At 44.2% G+C, this 23,583-nt stretch overlaps 1 protein-coding gene across 2 annotated transcripts in view; it reads left to right on the forward strand.

The window, feature by feature from the left end:
• Positions 1–1,584: 1,584 nt before the first annotated feature.
• Positions 1,585–23,583, forward strand: part of adcy8 (adenylate cyclase 8 (brain)) — a 125,074-nt gene continuing 103,075 nt past the window's right edge. The window contains exon 1 of one of the 2 annotated variants that reach the window (XM_026149144.1): positions 1,585–3,802. In XM_026149144.1, coding sequence (XP_026004929.1) covers positions 2,903–3,802 — 900 coding nt within the window. In that variant the 5' untranslated portion in view covers positions 1,585–2,902. The remainder of the gene's footprint in view (positions 3,803–23,583) is intronic. The other variant, XM_026149145.1, reaches the window with a different exon arrangement.

Raw genomic sequence — 23,583 nt, forward strand, 5'->3', positions numbered from 1 at the left:
CCGATGACACCCAGCTCTATCTCTCTACCAAACCTGACTCTACTCTTCCTCCACCCTCCCTCATCCTCTGTCTAGCTGAACTTAATTCTTGGTTCTCCTCCAACTTTCTTAAACTCAACAGCAATAAATCGGAACTTCTTCTGGTTGGCACTAAACGACTGCTATCCAGAATTAACAATTTCTCTCTCACCATCAATAACTCACTGGTGAAAAGCTTGGGTGTCATTCTCGATAGCACATTATCCTTTAACTCACATATCAATAATATTACACGTGCAGCATATTTCCAACTCCGTAACATTAATCGCCTCCGCCCCTTCCTCACACCTCACGCCACTGCCATTCTCATCCATAATCTTGTTATCTCTAGAATTGACTACTGCAACTCATTATTATTTGGCCTTACACAAAAATCTATCAACAAGCTCCAACGTGTCCAGAACTCTGCTGCCCGTATTATTACTAGGACTTCTTCTACCCACCACATCTCCCCAATCCTGAAGCAACTTCACTGGCTCCCGGTCAAATTTCGCATCCATTTTAAAATAATTCTGTATACATTCAAGGCTATTCATTCTCTCTCTCCACCGTACCTCTCTGACTTATTACAGATGAAGCTCCCATCCCGCTGCCTCAGATCTTCATCTTCTCTTTCTCTCTCTGTTCCCTCTGCTCGTCTGATCACAATGGGAGGGAGGGCCTTTAGCTGCTCTGCCCCTCGACTTTGGAATTCCCTACCCCCGGACCTCAGAAATATTAGTTCATTCTCTCTTTTTAAGTCCACCCTCAAAACTCATCTGTTTAAAATTGCCTATTCTTAAATTTCTGTATGTTTTTAACTTTTATCTTCTATTTTTATCATTGTGTATATTTCCAGTTTTTATCTGTTGTACAGTGTCCTTGGGTGCTTTGAAAGGCGCTATTTAAATAAAATGTATTATTATTATTATTATTATTATCCAGACTGGGGGAGCCAGGCATCAAACCACCAACCTTCCGATCAGTAGATGACCTGCTCTACCTCCTGAGCCAGATGAAAACAATCATGTTTTTGGGATTTCCTTACCTGGATGATTGAGCATGGATCAAGACAGCACGCTGTAATATTTGACAGATAGCTGCACTAAAAATGCCCAAGAAACTACAGTCAGTGGCTTCAGTTAGTGGAGGTGACGAAAGATACTCCTAACTCCTGAATCCAAATGAGTGAGTTTTAAACAGATTCTAGCCCCGTTTGGTTGTTATATAGGGTGAACTTAGTTACACGTGCTACAGTGTATTTTGTAGCCTGCTGTAAATATGGTTACTTTAGCTGTAACAATGGGTATTTTAACATGGGAGTCAGTGGGGATCGACTCACTTTGGGATCCAGCCTCATGTGGCCGTAAGAGGAACTGCAGTCCACTTCTGCACTGGCTTCGTTTTACAGCCCTGGAGGTTGAGGCTTGGACTAAAACGAGCCTCCTCCACTGCAGCAGTATGTAAATATGACAGAGGATAATAGGAAGCTACAGAGCAGCCCAGGGAAATCATAAACAGTGTGTAGGCTATGCTTAAGCGACACCGTTTAATCCCAAATTTGGGCAGCTGAGAAGAGAGAGAGTAAAAGGAGGGGGGCAGACAATGGAGGGGAGAGAAAGGAAAAAAGACAAAGGAGGAGAAGAGCGTGGGATGATAGGGACGGTTAAGACGAGGGGAGCGCACACACACGCGCGCGCGGAGGTGTGACGTCAAACTGGAGCGTAGCTGACACGCTCGCCCCCCGGTGCAACTCGCTGACCAGTCTCCCGCTCTCTGCAAATCAACTCCACGCGGGTGCTACTGCACGCCCTTTAAAAAAAAAAAAAAAAAAACACCGTAGGAGGAGTAAGAGGAGGAGAAGGAGAAAGAGCCAAACCCGGGAGGTCTCACGCGGAGAGAGACGGCTCGCGGGAGGACGAGGAACTGGAGGAGGAGGAGGAAGGAGGCTTCGCTCTCTGTCAGCCTCGCGCGCACAGCACGCGGAGGCAGAAGGCATTATTTACTGGACGCTTCCCATGGAGACGCTCTCCGTCTCGCGCGCCGTCCTCTCAGAAAGAAGCGGGTAGGATTGTGACCGAGGGCGGCTCTCTCAGATCTCACAGCCAGGTGTTGCATCCCCCCCCCCCGTTTCGATGGGGAGGCCTGAGGAGGGTTGAGTGGCTCGCGCTCTCGACTTTAATCTGGAGTCTCGCGCGCAACAACAAGTTGATATTTCTGAGTCGTCGCCGAGTTTCTAAGAGAACAAGATTTTTGGATGTTTTTTCGTGTTTTTTTGCTCCTCTCTGAGTTGCTGACCTCACCGCTGTCTGGATCTGTGTACTCGCGTGTGTGTGTGCATGTGTATAAGACAGAAGACTGGAATTAATGTGAATATTCGTGCTGCAGGCGCAGATAGGACAGCCATGGCACGGTAAAGCGGACCGAGCTGTGCCAACGACGCACGAGCCATTTGGAAATCTGGTCTCTGTGCCGCGTGCACTCCTCGTATCCCCGCCTCGTTTTTCCCGCTCCTGGATTGCCGCGGCACCCCGATGGTGCGGACGGTTGGTGGCTCGAGCTTGGACACGCCACCCGGTGATTGTTGTTGTCATTGTTGTTTTGAGACGCTTCTGACGATGCGCGCGGTTCATCTTGGAGATGTTTTTCCTTTCCAGTAGGATTTCTGTGCGGGTTTTTTTCGTTTTTGGAATCGTTCGCGCGACAATGACCTCCAACCCAAGAGAGAAGCACGCGCCCCCAGTTCAGTGCGCACGAGAGGACGTTGTCTCCCCCAAAATCGCCGAGCTCCTTAACGCGCGGGAAGGGTGGGTTACGAGCCTGTAATCAGTGCGGCGAAGACACACACAGACAAACGGGACCAGCGCGCGCGGTGGCAGCTGCCATGGAGCTGTCAGAGGTCCGATGCTCCAGCGCGAGCGAGGAGCTGTACACCATCAACAAGACCCCGAGCAGCAGCAACAACAGCAACAGCAGCGGCAGCGCGCGACCCAAACGGCTGCTGTGGCAGAACGCGGTGCGGCACATCACCGAGCAGCGCTTCATCCACGAGCAGGGCGGGGGAGGGGTGAAGGGCATCGGGCCGGACGAGCCCTACGACCCGAGCCAAGGGGCGCGGAAGCAGTCGGCAGGGCGGACGTCGGTGGGAGACCGGCACAACAACGGCGGGACCAAAGTGTTCCCGGAGCGCGCCAGCAGCGACCTGGGCTTCCTGCAGATCGACTGCGCGCCGAGCAACTCAGACTTCTTCCTGAACTGGGGCTACACGTATCGGGGCGTGATCTTCCCCACGCTGCGCAACTCCTTCAAGTCCCGCGACCTGGAGCGGCTGTACCAGCGCTACTTCCTGGGCCAAAGGCGCAAGTCGGTGGTGGTGATGAACATCCTGGACGTGGTGACCAAGCTCACCCTGCTGGTGCTGCACCTCACCCTGGCCTCCATCCCCATGGACCCCATCAAGGGGACGCTCCTGGGCTTCTTCACGGGCATCGAAGTTGTTATTTGTGCCTTAGTGGTGGTGCGAAAGGACACCACGTCGCACAGCTACCTGCAGTACAGCGGCGTGGTCACCTGGGTGGCAATGGCCACGCAGATCCTGGCGGCAGGGCTGGGCTACGGGCTGCTGGGCGACGGGGTGGGGTACGTTCTCTTCACTCTGTTCGCCACCTACAGCATGCTGCCGCTGCCGCTCACCTGGGCCATCCTGGCCGGCCTGTTCACTTCGGGGCTTCACATCCTGGTCCAGCTGCTCATCTCCAAGAATGTGCAGCTCTCCAGCAACCAGGTGAGCCTTCGACATACCCTGCTTTCACGTCTCCTCCATTCCTCTGCTCTGTCTTCTTTCGTTTGCCCGAAGCAGCTGCTTTATCTTCCTCTTTCTCCTCCCTGAAACTTTATCTTTTTACGGAGCGCTGATATTTACCGGAACTCTCAGCTGTGTGATGATGTTTCACTTTCCAAACCTACAGTCAGTTTATGTGCAGCTGGCACGTGTGTTTTCCCGTCTTTTAGAGCGCACAATTACAGTCGTAGACTCCACGACCAGGTGTGAATTTACCTGAGATGTTTTGTGTCGCCTGTGCTTCCCCGACTCTGGCTCAGGTGGTTTGATTTTTTCGTGTTTTAATAATGAAATGCGTCAGTTTGTGACAGCAGCCTGGTGTGACTGCCTCAGAGTGCTGCAGGTTTCAGCACCAGGAGCTGTCCAACACATACAGACACACACACAGACACACACACACACAAAGGAGGGCCTGAAATGCAGCTGAGCTCCACATAGGTTTAGCGCCCCCTGCGGGTGAAAACAATAACTTTAATCTTTTGTGGTAAAAATGCATCAAATTCCAGGAGGTCTTTTAGAGTCAGATGCTTCATATGGAAGTGTGCAGGTGAACAGCCGAGAGGGTGATATTTCTAAATGTGCTTGCCTTTGATTGTCAGACTGTCTTATGGCACCATCATCATATATGTCTGAGTCCCTGAAAGCACCAAGAAATGAACACAGAGCTCTCAGAAAGCTTCAAATAACCGCAGCAGTCTGTCAACATCGACTGAAGAGCTGATCATCAGATGTGGAAGTAAACAACGCAAGCTAATGAAGCAGAACACGATTCTGAGCAGTTTTGTTGCTACTTAGTATCTGATTGATGGCGAGAGAGTGAGCGGCATGTTGCTGTAATCCATTAGTGGCCTGTCGTTGAACTTTCCCTCGAGGAGGGAGATGTTACAGCTCAACTATTTGATTTCTCAGCTCGTTTTGTGGAATCTTTGCTTTACACGGCTCTCGGTTTACAGACTGAAACTTAAATTCTATTTCAGTTCAGTTTGTGTTTGTGTTTATAAGGTAAAGACTCTACAATCTAAGACAGACAACACTAACAATATGAGCATCGACACTGGGGAGGAAGAACTCTGTTTTAGCTATTTGCTGTTACATGTAGGGGGTTGATGAAGAAACGACAAACAATAAACAGAACTATTAATCATAGGCAGGTAAAAATAGGTGCCTCTGTTCTGTCGGAGGTTCCTTCCTCTTAAAAGGGAATTATTTTTTCCCACTTTTTCCCAACTGCTTGCTCATAGGGGGCTGACTGATTGTTGGGATTTTCTTTCTAACTTTGCAGGGTCTTTATCTTACAATATAAAGTATCTTGAGGCGAATGTTGTTGAAAATATGTATGTAAAGTTGAACCAATTTAATTGAATTTAATTAAAAGTTTGGATCTTAAAAGTAGACAGGGTGTCTTCTGAACCCAAACAGGAAGCTGCTTCCGCAGGAGCGGAGCCTGCCTCCTGTTCTGCTTTTGGAAATTTCAAATCAGTTGCTTATTTGTTTGTTGTGACCTATACAGTCAAAAACCTTCAAATCTCAAAGCTGGGTCCATGTTGCTGCAGTAAAGAATCGTTCCAAAATGTCCAGGCTCCACATCCAGTTTGACTCCCAAATGAAATCAATCATAATTTTGGTGAAAAATGTACAGAAATCTGCCCATAACGTTTGGTAATCCTGCTAACAAACAGTCAGACAGATAATCTGAACCACTGAAGCTTCTTGAACCTCTTTGGCAGGATTAAATTGTTATTTTGAGATTTATGCAGGCAAAGGGATAACTTTCTTTTTTAAGTTTAGGGATTTTATGAATTGATGCAAAGCAGTCAGTGAGTGTGTCCTGGTACTGGCGACCAAGTGCTAACCCTGCAGTAATCCACAGTAATGTGCTGAAATGATATAATTGCAAGTTAAACCTTTCACTGCATGGTTTGCACACTAAAATATTTGACTCCCTTTTTTCTTTTATCTCGTTGAAAAGCTCAGGAGGTATCGAGAGTGTTTTCCATTAATCAGAAAGCCAATGATTTCATTCAGAAACTGGCCCTAACATCACTGGTGCCTCTCTACGATAATGTGGTGTATTTCTACTATAATAAATGCAGTGTGAAGAAGTGAATGTGGTTTGTATTGCAGCACTTTGTGTGTTCAGTAAAAAAAAGCTTTTAAATGCCGTCCATTTGTGCTTTGTTTTCTTCCTGTTTGCTGTCACGAGTGAAAGTTCAAGTCAGCGTTGTTATTCATCAGTTGAATTCTGACAACGTGGTTTGTTTGGTGCTAACAGAGTCTGAGGATTGTCGTGTGAGCGCTGAGATAAATTGTTGGGTTGGTCAGAGGTTTTCTTCCACATCCTGCAGACGTCCCTGAACTGTTGGTTTCGGTTTACAGACGACCTGCTCTGCTCGTTTCTAGGCCCATTTTGTCCATTCGTGGACGTCACCCTCCCGCTAGATCAACATTTCTGATTGGCTCCCATCATATTAGGGACATCCATTCAGTATGACATCATACCGAGGCAAGAGTAAAAAAAAAGTCTGAATCCTGAGCTGCTTTTTTGCTCACTTTGATTCAGTTTCCTCGTTATTTGAAACTTGGTTTAATATCCATCATTGGAACAGTTTATATATGACAGAAAACCAGGAAAAGCAGAACGCAGAGCTTAAAGTCTCTCGCTTTGGATTTGTAAATGGGAATCATTTTTATGGAGAACTGTCATAAAGTAAGAACGGCATAATTTACATACTTGTTGTTCTTAGAAACCTTTGTGTCAGTCCAGGAGTCATGTTGCTATACTGCAAATAATATGATTTTTGTTTTTATAGCATTGGTTTGACTAATCTGGCCATCATAATAACGCTTTATTTTAGGAATCAGCTGTTTAAAAGTCTGAAAGATGCATAGCTTTTGGAAATTTCATGCAATGTGTTATCAATGTGTTATATTGTTATCACAATAGGTTCCTTTGTAAAAAAAAATGTGTGTTTTCTCGAAGTGTGTAGTGAGGAGCAACAACAAACATCAAAGAAGCAAAAACAGAGATGCTGCAGATGGTTGTGTGTGCGCTGGTAGACGCTCTCACCTGAGGTGGATTATTCAGTGAGTTTAACTGCCTGTGATTATGAGTCTTCGGTCTGATGAAAACGTCACACAGCCTCTCAGATGTGTTTTCTTTTGACTTGACGTATTTCTTTTAAGATGAGTGTGAAATGCTCTCGAGTGCTGTGCACATCTCATTTCAGAATTAGCTCCTCACATCAGCAATTAGCTACGAAATATATTTTATAAATCAGCCGTCAGCTCTTTCATGTCTGGCAGATTTCCCAGAGTGACTTGTAATACTTGAAAGGAGCGTAGACGAACATGTGACGGGCAACTCGATGAAGAGCTCTTATACTTGGTCTTGAAATGCATTATTTTAGGGTTATGCAGAAACAAACACACAACATGAAGCCCAAAGCTACAGATCAAAGCGCATACACACAGCGTGTCTCTGGTCTGGAAGGATAATTCAGGTTAATTTATAATGTGTCCACTGTGGCTCTGTGCTCACTTTTCTGTCTTCACCTCTGTTGGAAAGATTTGGGGAAACATGGGACTCCCTGCAGCTCCCAGTAAAACTTGCTTAGACAGTTTATGGAGTCTGACTCAGAGATGAAAACTGAACATACCCCCTGCAGTAGGGCAGGGAGATTAATTGGATTTTAATTTTAATTAAGATTTTGGCTTCCGATAATGAAAACAAGATGATTAGGATAAAACAGTTTTTCCAGTAATTTTTTGCTAAAAATCACAATATTGTCTTGTTATAAGCTGCGGGGGGAGGGGGCTCTGAAAGCTTCACTCACAGTTTATTTCAGCTTGAGCTGTGATGCTGGAAAGAAAGTCATCAAATCTGTAGCCTGTAGGCTTATTGTTACCTTTTATGACTTCGGCTGAGGAGTCATATTTGTTACCCATCGGCTGAAAAAGGCTGCTGGGGTATTGTTGTTACTCTGCTGGTGAGCTGATGAGCGGGTGGCGTGGAAAGCCAAGTTTGTCAATGAGATAACTCGAGAATGAGGCGACATAGGAGCTTCAAATTGATATCCCAGGTTCAACTACTAAACATCTCGGACAAGTTTGAAACTAAGTGACCTCAACCTCAAGGTCAGAGGTCAAGTTTTCTGCTATAACTCAAAGCTACCACAGAAAAGAGTAAAAACTCAGGTCAGAACATCAGTGCTGCTTCACTGACTGCAGCTGGATTCGTTACTATCGATGACTATCGTGCTGTTAGGCACATTCAGCTGTCAAGGACGTATCGTACACAAACTCTGCAGCTTCTTAAAGTTTTTCTGTGTTCAGCAGTCGAAGGGAAACCACTATATTTGAAATAAGGTGATGATTTGCACTTTAAAGTACAATGTGGCACAGTTTGTTAGCTCTCAGCTCAGCAGTTCTCAGTATTGGAAAGAGGATTAATGTTAAACTGTTTTTTATCTTCTTTGTCAGATTCGGGTATTTCAGGCTTTATAAGCATCATTACGTATTTTTGTTGTTGCTTGAGCTCTTTTTAATTTCACATTTTGTTCTCTTGTATAATAAAAACTGAGCTAAACAGTTAGTCGATCATTAAATTGGCTTTTTGTTGCCGATGGTGCGGACCTGCTTTTGTCCATCATTATGAATTCACTAACTGTGTATGTGTGGTTTGGACTCCTTAGCTTGGACAGGTATATATATATATGTGTGTAATTTTCACAGTTTTAGATTTGACTTTAACTTAAATGCTTTGAATCTTTGGCATTTTATGGTGATGACACCATTCAGTGTTTGAATGCTTTAGAGCTCGTTGAATTATCTTTCTCGGGTAATTCTTCGGTGAGCTTCTTTGACCGTTTGTTAGCAGAATACATCTAAATTATAAACAGAGACTTGCATGTATATTTGATCATAGGTGAGGCTTTGCCCAACTTAGAAGGGATTATTGTTCGGATTTGACATAGATATGCATCCTGGAAAGAGTGACATTACCCCAGGAATTACTGGAAATACTGGTTTAGGTGAGGGAGCTACCTGCTTACATGTCACCCACTCGATAGCAGCAAATGCTCTGATGCACTGGAATATTAGCTTTACCATTCCCATACTGGTGCAATCTAGTATCTCACAGGCTTTGTGCTATAGAGCTGGCGGGTTAAAGACTAGCCAGACATCCACCCCTTTCGGTAATGTTTGGCAGATTTTGGGTGCATGTGTGAAAATGGTTTTAAAAACAAATGTAGTATAAATGTAGTCATAAATGACTGCAAATGCATTAGAGACACTGAAATAAAACAAGGTCATCTTTATTTGGTTTGTTCAAAGGCAACAGTAGGAGAATAACAGCCAGATGTTTAAAAAGTCCAGTCGCTGGATGCAGCGCATGGTCTGCATGCGTCTCTGGAATTCTACTGGAGGGATGAACCTACGGCTGGTCGATAGGGAAAAAACTCTTATTGCAATAATGTTTTTAGTATCAGTCGATATCGATAAATATAACCGTATAAATAAAATCACATTTTTTTTTCAGGCATAAGGTTTTTTTCTTTTACTCCTGAGATTTTATTCCAACCACACGATTGGTTCAGCACGGCGCTGTTCTCATTATCATTGGCCTTTTGTGTTGTCTGTCAAAACGTGGATGAAATGAGCTCCATTGACTTTATGTTGATCATGTTTTTTATCACTGTTGAAGGTTTCACCGTCCAGCTTTGCATGGGTCCACAGTCCCCTAAAGAAGGTGTTAGGATACAGGCTGGCACTCAGAACATGACTGTACTGATGTTGCAGTGACCGTAGTGGACCCAACCCACAGCGTAACAGAGCCTCACTGAAGGGTCAAAGATTTCGTTTTCTTAAATTTGTCACTTATAGTAGCTCACAGACTTTTTGGGAATTCTAAGTGCTGCAGCATTAAAGCTCTCTGAGCATGCTCAGTGAGATTCATGTGATCTCGTGTGAGGCCTTATCTTCCCACTGGTGTAAATGGCCTGGTACTTATTGCCAGGGATTGAACCACCAGCCGTCACAGGCTCGACCTCGTGAGCTGCTGAATGCTCGTGCCTCTGTGTGGCTGTGTAGCTGACTAAAGCTGTGCAGCTGGCTGTAGGCTGCACTGACTGGCTGTTGTTGTGTAGCTCAGGGTGCATTTCCCAGCTCCCCCACCCGGCGCGGTTCAGCTGTCGCTCTGCTCGCTGCCACCGAACCAGCGAGCTTTTTCTGTGTCGGAGGTCGATAGTTTTAAAGAGGCTGCTGTAAGCTGGATTCAGAGGCTGATGCTATGCTTTGCAGTAATTGATTACAGTTTAATGACTTTTCAATAAAACCTCTGATATTTCATAGACTCAGCAGGCCATGAAAGCTTTTCCATTCACTTCTGTCAATAGGTCATGGTTGCACTAATCACTTATCCCCCTTCAGTAACTCTGGAGCAATACTATAACATGTTTATCACATTATGTTTTTAGCTTGATCCACTGCTTATAAGAAAAACATTTCTTTGATTAACAAGCTTCTTGGGATTTCTAAGAAACCATGAGTTAGAGGTATATCAGACATACTGAGCGGTAGTAAGAAAAAACTGCACAGATTTAGCACTAGCTTTATTTTAGATTCAGCTGAGTGTTACACTAAGGCCAGTAAATTACAAGTGAATAGTCCCTGTGCTCTTATTTTGAAAGTTTAGTCTTTCATTTCCCTGTTAGAAGACTGGGTGGGTGCAGCGGTGCATGTCCTCATCATTCAGCTGCCATCATCGAGTCACTGAACTTATCATTTAAATGATTTTATAGGATCTTTTTGTATATATATGCAAACACATCGCTCCAGCTTTCACTCCCTAACCACCGAAACACAAAACAGAGCGACAGTGACTGTCAATCAGTTATTTAGTCAAAAGTTAATAAAAGATAATGTAGCAATTGTTTTGCCACAATTTATAATGAGAATCAAATGTTTGATACTTTTTTACGTTTCTTTTATCATCAAGCTAAATTTGTTTGGGTTTCACAATATTTGAAGACATGTTGTCAGATTAGTGAATCAGGAGATCATTCAAAATGCAGACTCACGGGCAAGATGGTATCAACTAAAAACAACCTTTTTATTGAAGGCGAAGTTACCATGGTTACTTCACCTTCACTAAGTAGCAAAAACAAAGTCCAGGAATAAACATCATAGAGAGATGCTGGGAGCGGTGCGCACAGGAAACAGGAACTATGGGAAACAAGCGTTATCAAGACACACAAGGTGATTAGGGAGGTAAAAACACCAGGGAACACAGCTGGGACCAATCAGGGAAAGGAGACGGGAGAAAGTAAATACCATGTCCACGAGACAGAAGACTACCAAAATAAAATAGGAAGAACTCAGGAAGGGAACATCACTGACAGAAACGTAACTACACACAGGGAACAGAGAGGAGACAGGAAAGGAACATTGTAACAGAAACTGAAAGACAAGCACAAAGCAAACTAACAAACACAACAAACTGAAGAACATCAAAAAGACCTGCAGCACACATCATGAAGACTGCAAAAACATGGTGATGAAGAGGTTTTAATAAACCAAACCAAAACTCCTCAATACTCAAGAAAATAATCAAGAAGTTATTTTGTAGCTCTATAAAATAATTTTTGCGTAAAGTTGCAAGCTACAAAATGATGGTAATCTGGATCAAACTTGTTTTTGGTTTTATTTTACTGCCTCATTAAGTGTCTCAGTGATCAAACCTGTGGTCAACAGGCGTTGTTTTTATCACATATTATCTCGCCAAAAGACAAATTAATCGTTTTCTTTACAGGACTTTAAATTGTTCAACCCTCAGATTTCTGCCTCAGTGTAATGAAAGTCTGAGTTACTGACATGCAGGAGTGTTTTTGAAGTTCAATAATGACTTTATTAATTAGCTTCCACTCATACTGTGATAAGTCTTAGCTTGTGTCATTATTATAAGTGTTATCTCGCTGGAAAGTCAGCGGGCCGGATGGATTAGTTTAGCGTGGCGAGTTTGTATTAGTTGACCTCTGAGATCGGCGCCTAACATGTTTCGTCTTAACTCGGCTGCAGTGACGTGGTGGCGGTGCAGCTGGATGGACGCAGCAGCAGAGGGAGGATTAGGACGGCTCATACTGAACTCCTGGGGTTAGGAAGACTCGACACGCTGTGAAATTTAACATCCTGAACTCAAGTGGTGCTAATCTGCTCTTATTAATTATGTTTGCGCGAGGATGTTGTGAACAGAATATAAAATCCAGATCAACAATTATACAGAGAGAAGAGACAATAAGGGAATGAGATTGGATGAAGGAAGCTGAGGATTTATCACACTTGCCAGAAGCACAAAGTTAAATAGGTACAAAAACATTTCAGTGGCTTTTGAGGACATTTTGTGAGGTGGCTTGTGGTTATGAGAGCATCTCATCCTTACTGTAGGAAGTGGTCTGGTGGATGGATTTATGATACGTGCTGATTTATGTTAAAGACAAATGAGGACACAAAACTTTGCATATAATAAACTGAATTCTTTTAATGACCAGTAGGGGGCAAATCCTGCAAAAAATCATAATGTATAGAAATCTATGACCCCACCTGTAACTTGATCTCTGACTCGAGTAAACACTTTCCTGACATGTTTATGGTTTCAGTCGCTAGTTTCAAGTCCTTGTGAATAGAACATGATGCTAATTTTTCAAATGATTTTACTAGTTATTTATTACTAGTCTTTAGGGTGGGGCTACCGAGGGATTTAAAAGTCTCCAAAAGTCTCTTTGTCACTATTCACCACTGAATCTTTCTGTCAGACTCAAAACAACTTCCATCGATCCACCTCGGTCTCTTTAGAGTCTCGTTGGGCCCCTGTTGGCCCCACATCCTTTGTGTCCCTCCTGTCGAAGGCTGTGGTATTGACTGCTGCCTTTCCCTTAAAACCTTCACACCGTCATGCCCCATCTTCTCACTGTCTAAACAATATACTCATATCGACTCGTGGCTTTTTTTCCCCCCCGCTGAAAAGACTCCAAGCAGACCCAATTCTGGCTTTCCAATCATGGCTGTATTGACAGCTGCCTTTGTGCAGAGGTCATTTAGTCTTCTTTCTTGCTGTTAAATGAACAGGGGCATCAGTAAATAACAGATTAGCCTGTTCTGGCCAGTGAAGGAGCATGCATGTGAATGATAATGTGTGTGTTTGGGTGTCAGGGAAGAGTTTGCATGGAGCTAAGAGTGTTATAAAACTGTCAATAGCACTGTGTCTTATTTTCTCTGTTCACACACACACAGCGAGAGCTTCGTACCCGCCGATTAGCTGTTCTCCCGCTCGCTGCAGCTTCCTCTTTCAAGGTCAAAGTCAGCTTACCTAGAGCGCCGGCTGCACGGAGGAGATAGAGAAGTTTGGATTTCATACCGAGACAACGTGCATGCATTTTCTATCCCTGAGAGGAGAATTTTTTGTCTGTTTGAACACTCAAAAGGCTTTGAATGTTAACAACCCTTTTCAAAGACATTGGCTTCATCTCTCTCTGCTTTCATTTACATTTTTGATTTTGGGCGTTACGTAAGAAAGCGCTGATCAGGTTTTCTGTGACTGCATCTCGGTGCCACTGGCTGATCACGACCTCATCCGCCGATTTGAGCCAACCCATTTTCTACAACATAAAAACAAAGCGCCAAATAAAAGCTGTTTGGGAAAAAGTGTAATTTCTCACAGCTGCGTCTGCACGTGGAAATAAATCACAGGTTTTACCCCCACGCAGTCATTTTGTATATTACTGTGTGCGCTTGATTGAGGTGGTTATTCATCTGGTGCCAGCGGTGGCTCGTTGGAAGGTTTTGACAGCAGAAGCAGGATCGGCTCTGCCGTCTGTGTCCAGCCTGAAGTCATGAAGTGGTGTATGAATAACAAGCGAAGTCATCCTCAAATGTCCTTAAACAAAAATGTAAATCTTTGTATTTCCATTACAGAAGACCAGATTATATATATCAATACATATTTATATCAAGATATATAATGTTCATATATTAAAAAGGTACCAAAATGAGCAATATGGATTGCCTTAAAAATCGGGGTGGGTTTAAAATATAGATTTCGCTGATTCAAATCGATTTTAGCTTGAATAAAGTGATATCAAATCATTAAATCCTGAATTTTTAAATATAAATGTATTTTTCCAGAAATGCCACAATCTCAGGTAAAAGCTGACAGAAGTATTTCAACAACCACCAAACAGCTAAAAAAGCAAACGATTAAAGAGCAGGTAAACGGATCCTCACAAAGATGTAAACACAAAGCGTGGATCGTTCACCCGACGGCACGTGCACAGACACGCCGACAGCTCACAGATTCTGTTGCTGCAGGTTTCGTCACTCTCTGACCAAAATTCACTGAACCAGCAGCAAAAGACGATCGAAACTACGCTTCACATTTGATAAACATCATCATAAATTCCCTCTTACTTCGGCTGTTTTGCTTCTACCATGATAAAAAATATAGATATGTACTGATACTGAAATCGAATCAAATCAATTATAGAAATCCGTGACGAGACCCAGCCCTACTTCAAAGCTCCTTTGAAAAGATGTTTATAAAAAGTTATTCTTCCACTTGGAAAACATGGAAGATATTCTGTGGAGTCTTTTCATCCGTTACCTCCATCTTTGTTTTCCCAAAAACAGCCAGGAATGCCCCCTGGCAAGTTTCAGGAAGGTGATGGATATGTTAATGCAGATGTGTGAACTCATTTAATACATATTTAAATGTGTATTATGTGACAAGTTTTTTCACATTTTAAATGCTGTCTGAATTCTATTGTGCCTTAAAAAATTAGCCCATCCCCAACTTGTTGTTAATATACTTTAAGACAGACCTTCCCAAAGTGTGGGGCCCGCCCCCTAGGGGGGGCGCAGAGCCATTGCAGGGGGGGCGCGGCATGAAAAGGGAAAAAAACCCAAAAAAACAAGGCTTGGACACTGCTAGCACGGGCGCTCACACAAACGCAAAGCAGGAGATGAAGCATCGCTGAATATGTTTCCAAACCAACTTCATTCTAAGCCAAAGACTAGAAAATATGGTGAAGCAAATCTTCACCTGCACAAGTGCTGAGGTAGGTCTCCCTGCAGAATTGGTTTTCCCTTCGTCGGGAGCAGCGCTGGGCTGTTTAAATCATGGACAAACAGGATCCCACATTCTTGATTTGTAGTTCACAAACACTTGTTGTAATGACTAACTACTCCTGACATTTTGGAGATGTGAGCTCTTTATACAGTAAAGTTACAGTGGGATACCAATAACATCAGGCTGATCCTGCCACGATTTGTTCAAATCACGGACAAACAGTATCCAACAGTTGTTTATGTTTTTGAACCCATTTTGCAGAGGGATTTTTTGAAAAATGTATTAATAGCAATGTTGAATATTATTACACAGGAAAAAAAAACAACTACATGTAAAATAATCACACCGTGACGCCTCTGCTTTTCTAAATGGAGGGACAGTAACTGCGTGTGTATATGTAAGCGTGTAAAACTGCAGACAGTCAGATTAACAGTATTTTGTCTCTATCTGCCATTCTGCAATTCATCTCATGTAAACAATAACGTGGCGGACAGCTGACGTGAAAAAAGGCACATACCTTTGACGTTGCGTGACGAACTCTGTATTCCTCGTCCACACGTAAACGCAAAAACGGAGGTTTAAAAAAATCTTCGGTGATTCGAAACGCAGTTTACGTGTGGACGAAAGGTCCAAACGCACAGAAACAGCTGCGTTTTCAAAAATACCCGTGTAGGTGCGGACGCAGCGTAAAAGAGTTAGTAGTTTATTTTCTTACTACCTGTAATTTATTGCAGATTACTTGTATTTGTGTTTACTGAATGTTTAGGTGTGAAATAAACCGCAGTGGAGTTTGAAAACAAAACATGGGTGTGTGTGGTTGGAGGATGTGTTTGTGTTTGTGTGGGGGGTGTTAGGTGGGGTGGGGGGGGGGATTTTCTTGTAAAACATAGGGGGGCCTAGCAAAAAAAGTTTGGGAACCACTGCTTTAAGATGACTTCTTTTTTATGGATCTTGATGAAATATTTGAGTATGTGAGACTTCTGCGAGCCCCCAGATGCCTCAACACATCGCTGCTCCCAGTTTTAACATTTAGAAACACCCGATAATGTTATCTGAGGATCTGAGCTCATTAATGATGAACATCAACAAATGACTTGCTCCCTGACACAGACTATCCAGTATACACACCGTTTTCCCAGCTGCAGTACAAGATACGTGGCTCACAGTATAGTACATACAGTATAATCTTTCAGGATAACAGTACAGGAGAGTCTCATCACTGTTTCGACTGACGGTAGCTTGCACTGTATGCCAGCAACGCTGCGGTTCAGGGCCTCGTGTCATTAATAACAGTGATGTTATGCAGAGGCCCTTTACCCTCGTAGCTTTTAATACAGTAGATTCCCACAGGCTGAACTTCTGGGCAGAACCTTTGCTTCTCCGAACCCCCGAAGAGATTGACAGTGATGGGCAGCCATGTTGATCCAGACACAATTTCTGCTATGTGGAGTCATAGTGACCTCATAAGTGTTGCTGTCATCTGTAGCTTTCCTCTTTCTTTTGCTTTTGCAGACATTTCCTCCGTGTGCAGTCAGGCGTCTTCCGACTGACTCAGCTCGCTGAAAAATATTTTGGAGGGAGGAGGGGTGTGGGGCAGGCGGGCACAGAGGGACGAATCACTGACTCCAGCCTTCCCCCAGCCACCCCTCGCCTCCCTTTCACCCTCCTCGGTGGTTTCATGCGGTTGATCTCAGACAATCTTGTTGTTACCAGACACTGCACTCAGCCTCTCTTAATATTTGATGAAGGATCAGGGCCATCAGTTGCAGCTTTTTGAGCTTTTAATGGCACAGTTTTCCGGTGGCATTCTTGTGCAGTGACCTTCCAGGCGTTGCTTAAAAATGACTTGAGAAGCAAAAGCTTTTACAGTCTTTCTGTCTCATTGCTCTGTCTGCAATGCTCGCTGAACTCAAGGGTTTCCATCAACTTAGAAAGCAGCAAAAGTAATTACACATGTACTGTTCAAACAAGATGAGGGGACTATTTAAAGTAGGGAAGAGTGTAATTCTTGTAAAATAATTTAAGACGTCCTTAATTTGCATTTTTTGCATGTGGGTCAAGTGTAGGGATGGGTATCGTTTAGGTTTTATCCGATACCGGTGCCAAACCGGTACTTTTGAAATGGTGCCGGTGCTTAAACGGTGCTCAAACCGGTGCTTAAAGAATGGAGAACACAAAATTGGTCCAAAAACCTCATGTTCAGCTGTTTTTTTTGTAAAAAGATAACAATGTTAGCCTTTTCTGCAGCTATGGGGCATATATGGTATCACTCTTGGCTGGAAGCAGTGCTTAAACAATGGAAAAAACACAAACTTTGTCCTAAACCTCTCATGTTTAACTGTTTTCCACTTTTTCTTTGGTCATTTTAGCCTTTTTGTCCAGGGTGAAGGGAGTATCTGCCATCAAACAAGAAGACAGCCGCATGTTGCTATGATGATGTTTGCTAGTTCACCTTACATGCATTAATGTAATAACGTGGTTAGCCTACTCAACGTAAATTACACACGAACAACATTAAGCTACTCACGCAGAGAAGAACGGCTGCTGCTACATCATCATCCTCATCATTTCTGCTACACTGGCAGGGCTAGGGGCCAGGACTCTCCTCTTCGGGTTTTTGGGGGATGTTGCTAACTCCGGGTCCGATAACAGGCACCACATCCGCAGTAGATGTGCTCGGTGTGAGGTCTCACAGCAAGCTATCAAATACGGCGCATTTCTCGGCTTTTAAAAAAAAACGCTATGCGTCACCAGGTGTTTCATCGGATTTGAGGTGTTACCTCCTTTGACAGTATCACAGTATCAGCTTAAAGCACTTAATCTGTAGCTCTGCTCTAACAGAACGTACGTACCTGGCCCCGCCTACTATCCTCGGAAACGTAAAATGATTGGCTAGAATCTAAAGTGTACCACAGCTCAGGAAAAAAAAGCACCGAAATAAAGCACTGAAATGTGCGCTGCTTTTCGGTCTGGTTACTACCGTTTATGTCAGAACGGTAATAACCAAATAAGTGATGACGTGATGAACCCTGCTGCAGGGTCCAAACTACTCTGTGTTTATTAAGGCTGTCGAGGTTTTAACATGTTTTAATGTTTTGTATCTTTGTTCTGTTTAATCAGAACAAGCCTCTAAATACAGTCAGTGATCGCTGTCTCTCTCGGTTTTTATCATTTTAAAGCTCAGTTTAAAACCTTACGATGTAACTACAGCCCAGCCCACGCAGCAGTATATTAATGACTAACCTCTTTGTGGATGGATCATCTCAGTTGTTCTCCTGACTGAAGTTCGATCCGTTTACAGCATCCTGCCATGCGATTGCATTGCAACCGTCAAGAAGCTGCTTCAAGTATGTGTCAGCAAAGCTTCTGTAAACACCCAGAGTTGGACCAGTAAAGGTCAGAGTTTCTGGGGTAACCCGTACCTCTTTATTTGACAGAAATGTGTGAACATAGTTTTGGAAATTTGCATCACAAGAACCGGTTTATACAGAGAGCAGCACAGCCTTGTAGTTGAGAGACTTTCTAAGAGGTTCAAGGCAGCAGACTAATACGAGCTATAACACATTGCTTTGTCTTTGCTCAGGTTTGTTTAAAGACAGGAAAAAATGAAGACCTTTATGTTTGCTCTGGCTCATTTCCTATAACAAACTTCACTGGAGGCAGTTTTGGCCTCGGCCACCGTTTGTCACCTTGTTGACTCCTCCGGTCTCGTCCTCAGTAAGACCAAATGAAATAGTTTGTCTGGAAGAATTACTGCCCCTGAGTCTTGGCTCGATACGAAGCGATAAAAAAAAAAGACACCTCGTAGCGACTCATTTCCTCCTTTCTCTGCTTTCTGCTCCGGGCTCTTAAACCTTTTTTTGTGAACTTTAAGTGCCAGAAGAGTGTCCTGACCTGATAAATCACACTAGCAGCACAGCCAGTTCTGAAAGTGCCGCCAGGGAACATGGGAGGTTTTCATTTTTACTCCATTTCACTGAAGTTTGTTCTTTTTCTAAACTTTCACTGAAATCTAAACTGAAACGTGCCAGTTTTGCTCCAGAGTGTTGCACACCGACCTTCAGAGTTACCTGCGAGTCATTTCTAATTTCTTGCCAAACGCTGAGTCAGCACTCACCCTATTCCTGCCTCCATTATCAGCCAGGCATTCATCTCAATGAAGGCTTCTCTTTGTGTTCCTGCGTCTGAACTGCTGACTGAACCTAATTACTGGTTATTATATCTTGGCTGGTAAATGTAAGGCAGCAATTCTAAAACATTAATTTTAATTAATTTTAAACTCAAAAAGGGTTTTGGACACTAGTTGCAGAGTGTGAGCAGAATGTGCTTTTGTCAGTGTGTCCATGATGCTTTTCTGGTTCTGATCAAAGAGTTTTTCTGACCCCAAACCAGTAGTTTCAAAGTCAACAGAAGGCAGTTCACCTGCAGCTTGCAGAAAGATACAGAAAACTAAAAGCCCCAGTTTGATGCATGCAGTGCTTTACAGCTTCCAGTTTATAGACATGGGTGGAACAATTAGTCATTTTATTGCTTCATGCAAAAAAAGGAAAGAGGAGGCTGTTTGTTTGTGAGGGGCTCAGAGTAGACCTGCTGCTCCTCCACACTGAAAGGAGGCAGTTTTGTTTTGGTCACAACCAACCTGGAGGAGACCCCAGGGTGGACCAGGTCATGCTGCAGAGATGAAGTCTCTCCAACTAGGTCTGGAAAGCCTCGGTGTCTCTCCAGGAGGAGCCGAAGGAAGCAAGCTGCCCCTGTGGCAGGTAAGCAGGAGGACATGGATACAAAATATGATTCAACCTTTGCAATCTTGCCTCTGTACATCCCCCCCCCCCCGGAAAGCAGGGGAAGACATGCAGCAGAGGGCTGCAGGTCAGACCAAACTGGCACCTCACATTTGATTTTACATAAAAATATGGCGCTGACTGTTTAAGACTTACAGTCATTTTTATAGATAGTGCACAATTTATAGGCCTGGGTGTAACTACTAAACATCTCGGATAGCTTTAAATCCCGGTGACGTCGACCTCAGAATCCAAGTGAGAGGTCAACTTCTCTGAAACTCTTGGTGAATCCATTTACTCACGAAAGAAAACGCGAAATCGCTAGTAGTCAGAGCAGGGTTCAGGATGTTTGATCCTCGTAATAAACAGGTAACACTGGTGCTACTGTCTGTGTTGTTTTTCCCAGTGTCCCTCCCACTCTGTGCGTGGACGTATTAATTAAGCGTAGCTGTGTCTCGGGGCTGGGTCAGGAGGTTAAAAGACGAGGCGTATCGATTATCTCTCACAAAGACACCAGCTGATGAATTTGATGGACGCCGTGGTGGGCAGTCTGACCCTGAAACCTCTCCTGTGCTGTTGCTGGAGGTTAAGGATGACACATTGTAGGGATGATCACTGCCGGGTCTCAGCGCAGAGACCCATCCATCCTCATCGAATCAGGAGATCCTCCCACACCTACATTCAGGTTTATGTAACAAACACACCTTTTCTCTTGGAGCAGTTCGTCTCTCTGGAGGAGTGACCTGAAACAACAAGAAAGAGCAATATTATGGTTAACGTTTTATTTACATGCCATCTGTATTTAGCTAACTTAACTGGATAATGTGTGTGAATCTTTGGCAAATGAGTGGAAGTGGGATGCCAGACTGCATTTGGAGGTGGCACCTATCGCTGACTCGTCCTGTTAACTACAACAAGCCCGATAAAAGCTACAGGCTGAAGCATTAACAGCAGCACTTGTTCTCTCAACATGGGATGGGCCACGATTGTTAAAAAGGCAGTTTGCTCTGCATGCAACGATCGGAGTTGGGTTTGCTGTCGCTGTGACGCTGACTCGGACAGCTCCACTGGGCGTCGGTGATTTATGTCTGCTCAGTCCGCTTCTGTTTTCTTCTTTGTTTCTTTCCTGGTTCCTAGCGAGCGAGCTAACGTAGCACGGAGGAAGCTAATAGCATAGAGTCAGCAGCTTTTCTTTACATGATAGCAGCAGTTCACCGCTTACCTGCAAACTGCGGTCACGCGAGGGGATGCTGCTGTCAGCTTCTCACTGTTTTATATTTTGTGGCACTGACACAAACAGAAGCTGTTCATCTGCTCGTCAGCTCCTCTCTGTGTGTGTGAGGAGCTGCAGACAGCTACTCACCTCAGTTATGTTGATTTATATTCTGAGATGTATTTCTATTTCAACATCAGGCTGAATGCACCGATATTTCGTTCTGATGTGCTGGTGTATGTCCCAAATCACAATAAAGTGGCTATTCTGCTTTTTTCTATCCTATTTTATTTTAAATTATAATTGTCAAACTTTATTCTTGTACAATTTGTCAGGCAGCAAACACACGCTGGCTGCACTTCGTGGCTCCAAAATGGATATTTGTTGGATCTAAATGCTATTAAAAGTTTTCTCAATCATAAATGTGTTTTTAAAATTCTGCAGATAAAAGCCAGATCCCTGCTCGTCGTGCCCATTAGTTCTCCAAAAAGCATATCTTTCTCCCCTTGAAGGCATCATCCTCAGCTGGCTGTATTTATTTCTCCTGCTGTTCCAAAGCTGGTGTGATATGCATCAACATTTGCCCTGTTTGAGTCTGAGAGCATATTGAGTGAGGTTTTAAGCTCAGAGCGAGGGCGATTTACAGCTTATTCTTCACATCGAGGATGATTTCAGCCAGGATTACCTCCCAGCGGTAATCTATTCATAGCACCGGAGTGGCAGCCAGCATCTCTCGCCGCTCTCCTCTGGGGTCAGCGTTTAACGAGATTAATGTTGGATTACTGTTATCTGTTTGAAATGTGAAAACGGAAGGTGTTCAGAAAGGTGACTCTAAACGACAGACGTGTCCAAAATGAGAGAAGAAGAAAGGAGAAAGAAATGTGATGATAACAGGATACATCGAAACTGATGTGATGCCCGAAAACCGTAGAAGGGAAACATCACAGTGAGACTGTGAGATGTTTGCTTTCCTTTAATTGGTTCTTAGTTGTACGGTGGCCACCAGGGACAAACTTTGCAGAACAAGCAGCTTTTAAATGTTTCTGGAAAAAGCTTGTTGCCGGTGTGGCTGCATCTTGTATTGATTCATCTGTCAAAGATGTTTTTTTCCCAGCATTTGGCCTTTAGCCTGACCCTGAATCTCTGCCTCCACCTCTTCCAGCAGCTCTGACTGACAAAATGTTAAAGTCAGCTCTTTTAAAAAGCTCTTCTGGCATTATCTTAGCATCAGCTGCCCTCCAGGAAAAAATGGAAACCGATCCTGGTGCATTTAAGTTTAACCTGATCGTTGGAGGCTGACTTTCAGTGCAGTAATTTTACTTTTTATTCTGACGTAACACACACCAATGCCTTAGCAACATCCTGGTGGAGATAGCGAGACCGCCAGGGTCACCGTGGATGGTCTGCCCGCCCAGCAAGCGTAGAAGGCGACGGAGGGAAAGAAAGCAGAAGAGGGGATGCCGGTCGGGCTCAGACGCTAGGCTACGCAAACATCCACACCGGCCAGCACTTCTGAGCCTTTTCCTATCGAACGCCAGATCCATCACCCACAAACTTGACGAATTGGAGCTACAGATAGCCAACACAAGCTTTGCACGTAACTGCAGCATTATTCTTATTACGGAGACGTGGCTTCACCCGCTGATTCCCGACGCTGCAGTCGAGTTAGCAGGCCGCACGCTACACCGGCATGACAGAAACAGCAACTCAGGTAAAAGCAGAGGAGGGGGGCTATGTGTTTACGTGCATAACGAGTGGTGTTGTAACAGCAGGATCATTCACACACACTGTTCTCCTGATTTGGAGGTTCTGGCAGTCTCGTGCAGACCTTTTTACATCCCGAGGGAGTTTACAGTAGTTATTGTGATAGCTGTTTATATACCGCCGGATGCTAACGTTAGCACGGCTCTCAGCCTCTTGCTCAACACCATAAACAAACAACAGCTTGCCCACCCCGATGGGGTTTTTATTGTCGCCGGCGACTTTAACAAAGTGTGCCTAAAGACTGTGCTTCCTAAATTTGTCCAGTTCGTGGACTTTGCTACGAGAGGAGAACACACTTTGGACCATGTCTATTCAAACATCAGGCATGCTTTCAGAGCGACACCCCTCCCCCACCTGGCTGGATCTGACCACCTCTGCATGTCCCTCACCCCCACCTACACCCCCCTGCTGAGAAAAACAAAGCCCCAGACAAAGACAATAAAAACCTGGCCTGAAGGAGCCCTTTCTCAACTGCAGGACTGCTTCTCAACAACTGTATGGGATTTATTCTCCAGCCACAACCTCCAGGAGTACACGGACACTGTACTCTCGTACATCAGGAACTGTGTTGACAATGTCACCGTCAACAAAAGGGTCAGGGTGTTTCCAAATCAAAAACCCTGGATGAATAGCGAAGTGCAATCCCTCCTAAAAAGCCGCAACACTGCCTTCAAGTCAGGGGACAGGGCTGCGTATAGGGCGGCCAGGGCAGACCTGAGTAGAGGCATCAGGAAAGCTAAGGCTGCCTATAGGAGGAGGATTGAAGATCACTTTGCTGACAACGACCCCAGAAAAATGTGGCAGGGGATCAATCACATTACCAACTACAGAAGCAATAACCAGGCGA

Source organism: Astatotilapia calliptera, chromosome 18, assembly GCF_900246225.1.
Source record: "Astatotilapia calliptera chromosome 18, fAstCal1.2, whole genome shotgun sequence".
In the NCBI taxonomy this organism is placed as follows: Eukaryota; Metazoa; Chordata; class Actinopteri; order Cichliformes; family Cichlidae; genus Astatotilapia; species Astatotilapia calliptera.